A 5,628-nucleotide genomic window follows, 5' to 3' on the forward strand; every position below is an offset into this window, starting at 1 on the left:
CTACCGAAGAGAAAAATATCGCTTCCCCTTCCTGTCATCCATCTCCAAACTCCAATCCAGATCGAGTGGCCGTCCGCCGCTCCGCGCCTCCGCCCTGCTACCTGCGCCTCCGCGTCGTGCTCCCTGCGTCCATCCCTCGCCACGCCTTGCCGCACCAACAGCGCTCCCTGCACCTCCGCCTCCCTCCCCAATCCGTCCCGTCTCCTCGCCCGCCGCCCTCGCCTGCCATCCTGCCAGCATAGGTGGCGCCGCCGTTCTCCTGCTCCCGGTGCATTCGCTCACCGGTGAGCATCCTAATCCATCCCATCCGGCCTCGGCCTCGTCCTCGAATTTCGTCTCCTCGCCCGGCGTCCTCCTGCATCCACCGCATCGTCGCTCGCCGGTGAGCATCCCTCCCTTCCCACACCTCATCAGGTGTTCTGCCCAGTTCCACCTACTTTCAACTTGTTAATTTTGATTTTTGTTTTTAGCGGATGTAATTTGGTTACTGAATCTCATCCAAACACCCTTAGAATAGTTGCATTAGAACGAAAAATGTAAGCTCACATCATTTGTACTCATCCAAACTCACATAATTTGTAATATTTATTAAGTATCAATAAGTAAAACGGATGATTTACCATGTGACAAATTAATTATTAAAATAAATTGTATTCATCCGTTGTAATGCACGGATATTTTTAAATGATTTACTAGCTGCTGCCATTAGGTAATCTTTCACATTTTTTTACTTACTATGAAATCCAAATCTCTGATTCTTTTCTTTTTACAATTAATGTTTGGTTCAAAACTTACCCACTAGGTAATCTTTCACATTTTTTTACTTCTGAATCTCTGAATTTTTTTTTTTACCATTAATGTTTGGTTCAAAACTTGTGGGCTAAACTGAAGAGAGGTGTGCTGAGTGGAGGGAGGTAGCGAACTAGATTAGGACTAAAAAGGAATGAAAGAATGGACTTTAGGCCCAAAACTAAGGAAAAGAACTAAGGAAAATTTTCATTAACTTTTTTAATTAAACTGTATAGCGATCCTAATGTTTCAATTCATTACTTGATTCCTAATTACGGTGGTATCACTATGAAACATTTTTTATCTGTTGCAATGCACGGATATTTTTTTTCGGAAATTTAACTATTTGCCACTTTTGGGATATGGCAATTAATGATTTGCCACTTGCTGTCTATGACATGTGGGCTCTCATTTGTCTATGACATGTGGGCCTAGTGGCAAATTGTTAAGCACCACTCGTAAGAGTGGCAAATAGTTAAAAGTCCCTTTTTTTTTCCTTAGTTGTAACTAAATCCTTCACCTGAAGGGAACGGGAGGAGAAGGCGAGGTTAGAGAATCCTAGACGTTCGTTGGTTCTTGGACGGTCTAGTTTCACCCCAACTGCTTAACCTGCAGTCGATGCAACGACTGCACCTGATCCAGGCGTTACACATTCTATCCGGTATCGCGTCGACGACCGCCACACTTGAGCCAGTGGTAGTTATGGCCGAGAAGAGCGTGGCCCCTTCCTCCTTCCTCCTTTGCCTCTCGTCGACGCTTCCTGGACTCCTCCTTCCACCGTAGCGCGCGCCACGCTCGCTACATGGCCGGCGTAGCGCGGAGTCCCATTAGGACTTGAGAGTGATTTCTTCTTTCTAAAATGATTTGGATTGGTTTCGTTTCTTCGGCGTAGCCCGGAGTCCCATTAGGACTTGAGTGATTTCTTCTTTCTGAAATGACTTGGATTGGTTTCGTTTCTTCCGTTGGTGATGAACTGTGGCTCCTTTGATTGGTTTCGTAGCTTTTTCTAGCATTTTATCTGTTGCGGACAAAACCCCTTACCTCTCCCGTATAACCCATTAGTTTTTGAGTTTTTTTTTTTGCGTGATAATAGAGAGCACTGATAGATATTACTCGAAACGAAACGTACTGGTGTGTACTAGCACTTTATTATTTCCAAAGAGTTTGATGGTTTCTTTGCCTACTTGCCTGGATCACGTTAGGTGCGATTTACCTTTAATAATTCAAAATAGATTGATCAGTATCTACGAACAAAAAAAGAAGATAGTAAAATGTTTATTGCACATTTACGATATGGTAGGATTCCAAGCACTGCTTGTTAGTTTGTTAGTTAATAGTAGTTTGTAATCATTTAGATGCCACAATTCAAAGCCTTTCTCAGTTACCCAGTGCATTTTTGTACTAGTTTTAAGCAAAATGTTCTTGATCTCTGCGCAGTTGGGGATCCCACTGACTTGCTGATTGCAACTGTCAGTGTGGTGATTGGACTGCATCAGTTGTGGGAATTGAACTGGTCAAGTCTCAGACTAATACAATGCAAGGCATTTTTGCATGTGGTTCAATTTCCTCGGCCCATGGATCATGCTTTAGACCAGCTTGTCTTGCAGTGGATGATCTGAGGCTGTTTTACAAAATAAATTCAGTAACCTGTGGAGCGTACTCGTGGCGTTGGTGTGTGAAAAAACTACATATGAGGACCAATAGAAGGCAAATGGGTACTACGGTGAGAACTAATGCTAGATGGCTATTTGGAGGCGATGGCCGTAGCAGTAGTAATGCAAGGATGGAACGCAGTGAGTCTGCTAACGAAGACATCTTAATCTTCTACTTCCAATTGGACCTACAAACCCGGATACAGGTGAGTTGTTGCTTCCTTACCATCATTTTCTAAAGCGAATAAAGTTACCAATCCAGCCGGCAGCTATTCTTTTTTCACGGATCAATTCCCTAGACTAGTAGCAATCGGCTAACTAAATCTACTATCATGATCATTGCATCATTCTTAGTTGCTAGTCACTGGTTCATGCAACTGTTTGATACTTACCTATGCACGTCCAGCCTAACTATTGAATTTCTTGGTTCTTACTAGTATGCATTGAATATAGAGCAATTTGATGTGGCAAAACAATTGAGGGAAAAACTCACAGAGGTACCAAATGACTTCACTTGAAGATAAATGAATTCATTGTATGAGACTTGCTAAAGAAAATATCCTCCTCTAGATTGAAACAGTGATAATTAGGCAACGTGAAGCTAAAAGAGGCTCATCAAAGACTGAAGCTCAGGACAAAGCTATCAACCTTTTACGCGTGCGGTATGTTAATAGTTTCCATTTCTCCATGACGTTCTAGTGTTATGTAGCATTGGTTCATTTGAGAGATCACTTAGCTTTATCCATTTGTTTCAGTGCGGATTTGCAAAAGGCTGTTGACAGTGAAAACTATGCTTTGGCAGCTGCACTGCGTGATGAAATTGCTAAACTTGAGGTACAGCAAAACTGTAGTGCACCGGCCATGTGATGGTAATGTGTAAATAACATATTAACTTCAAACATCATGTAGACAGAGTCTCTGGCAGTCTCCGCTAAGGCCCTTGCATATCAAAATATGAAATATGCATTTCGACTAGGGCAGAAAGTACGCCATAAGGTACACGGTGAGTACTACTGCTATACTACCCACTTCGTATTATTGTTTACACATTATTTCTGAAGCTATCCAGAAAATGGATAACTACTACAAATTTCTTTTCAAACTTTATATAAGAAGTTAATTTTTCATAATTGCCATTATCCTTAAATGTAACATTTGCATGTGTTAAAGCACACTTTGTATCAAATATTAAACTTCAGTGAACATGCTTTAGTTTCTCTTCTTAATTTTACATCACCTGCTGAAGGATATAGAGCTGTGATTTGTGGCATGGATCATGTGTGCTGTGAATCCAAGTCATGGATGGAGACAGCAAATGTGGAAAACTTGTCCAAAGGACCGAATCAACCTTTTTATCAAGTAAATGCTGCTTGACTTATTCCAATTTAAGTAGTTCCTCAATGCCCATAGTTCATAGAAATATCATTTCCTTCATGTAGCATCAGTTGTGACTTGTTTATCATGGATGGCGATTATGTGTAATAATACCTACCTGTTCTTGTTCTTAATTTGCAAACTCACTTGTGGAATTGAGATGGTGATATTCATCATTGCCTTTTTCTCCTCCCTTTTGGATTTGTTCGGTATAATCAGGACGTTCATGATGCAATTTTATTAGCCTGCGATTGACTGTTTCTCTATGCAACTAATGCTTACTTTTGGATGATATTGCCCATGCATACTGATGTGTTTGCATAGTTTAGTCTTTTGAGAATTGAGATGCTTAGTGATCCTCTGTGATTCATTGCCGAAATCTTGCAGCTCCTTGTTGATGTATATGCTGATCCAGAACTCCTTGTTGCATATGGTATTGATTTTTCTTTTCCACTGTTTACACTTAGTTTATGAGGCAGTTGACTTTGAGCTATATTTTCACATAAAACATTTATTTCCTTTTATGGCGTTTTAAATTCCATATGCTAACTCAGATTTATTACGACTTTATCTTTAGTTATGCTGTTATTAAAGAAGCCTCATCAGGCTATTGTTCAGAAAAATCACCAGAGACAGCTCACTATATTTTTACTCGACCTGAAAAATATAAACTAGCAGGTTCTCTACTCAGTTTATAAATTACCTTTGCTCAGTGAAAATGAACAACTATGTGCTGATTCGCATGTCAAAATAATTCCACTATTTTGATAGACATGACAACTGGTGGAAATTCTATCTTGAGATCTGTAACTTTTAATGAGCAATCTTGTTTTGTGTAAAATGGCAGAAGAAGGCAAGATAGTAGGCTAATTCAGTAGTCAAATGATCAAATCCATCTTCACTTACTGTTTTATGTCTATGATGTGCCATTTTGAGACATGTTATGTCTGTATAATTTCAGTTGCAGAAGAAAATCTTGCAGAGGCTGAAATACCAGAGAAAGTGAGTTTGAGTTCTTCATTTGCTTGGTGGTTTTCATTTTTGGTCAAATTGAACTAATGCTGTCCGCCTGTCCCCGTTTATTTACAGGGAAGATTTGATCACCCCTATATTGAATTTCTGTTTTTTGGCGAGGACACTGCTGGGGACTTCATTCCTATCAAGCAGCTTCGTGAGAAGTATGATCAGCCACGTTATGAAGCTTCTGGGGATGAAGATGACGATGATGGCAGCACGGATAGCTGAAAGGTGAGTTTTTCACTTATAATGAGGCGTTCGTGTAATTGGCAAGTGGACCACAAAATTAATATTATCTGTCCCTGCGTGATACATTCAGGTAGGCAGCAAGAGTTGTTTTGATGCCATTTCCGATGCCTTACCACCGACTGAGTTCCGAAATGGTGAAGGAGCTTGACAGCTTGTTACTATCTGATGTAACTACAGCGGGCTAATGTCAGTGAAGACTGGTGACTGGGCTAACCTGGAACCTGAACAATCCACAGCAATCTGCAATGAGGCAATCTGCATTTGATATATTGATATCTGACCTTGCAGATTCACGATTGAGGGTAACACCCATATAGTGGCCAATCCATGAAGCCCTTTACATATACGGTTCTAAAGAAGATCCTTGTGGATTTGCAGTCTGTACTTCCCCACGTTCTTCTGTAACTGTGTTCCCTCTGATGGGAATTTTGTAGATAAGCTGCATTCATCAAACCTGCAACTCTGCAGCTGCAGAGAAAGCAAAGGGTTGACGTACATCTATTGGAAAGTTGGAATATACTTACGTGGAAAACTGCAAACCACAGAA

At 40.7% G+C, this 5,628-nt stretch overlaps 1 protein-coding gene across 3 annotated transcripts; it reads left to right on the top strand.

The window, feature by feature from the left end:
* LOC127782499 (clp protease adapter protein ClpF, chloroplastic-like) lies at positions 1-5,628 on the top strand. 3 transcript variants are annotated; one of them, XM_052309703.1, is made up of 11 exons: positions 2-382; positions 2,227-2,647; positions 2,879-2,938; positions 3,012-3,103; positions 3,197-3,275; positions 3,351-3,444; positions 3,688-3,800; positions 4,203-4,248; positions 4,777-4,817; positions 4,905-5,063; positions 5,152-5,628. In XM_052309703.1, the coding sequence occupies exons 2-10, from the start codon at positions 2,324-2,326 to the stop codon at positions 5,058-5,060; spliced, it is 1,005 nt and encodes a 334-aa protein (XP_052165663.1). In that variant the 5' UTR covers positions 2-382; positions 2,227-2,323; the 3' UTR covers positions 5,061-5,063; positions 5,152-5,628. The 3 variants fall into 3 exon arrangements, with proteins under 3 accessions (XP_052165664.1, XP_052165663.1, XP_052165666.1); XM_052309704.1 differs by lacking the exon at positions 4,203-4,248 and having other exon boundaries at positions 1-382; XM_052309706.1 differs by lacking the exons at positions 3,688-3,800; positions 4,203-4,248.

Source organism: Oryza glaberrima, chromosome 8, assembly GCF_000147395.1.
Source record: "Oryza glaberrima chromosome 8, OglaRS2, whole genome shotgun sequence".
In the NCBI taxonomy this organism is placed as follows: Eukaryota; Viridiplantae; Streptophyta; class Magnoliopsida; order Poales; family Poaceae; genus Oryza; species Oryza glaberrima.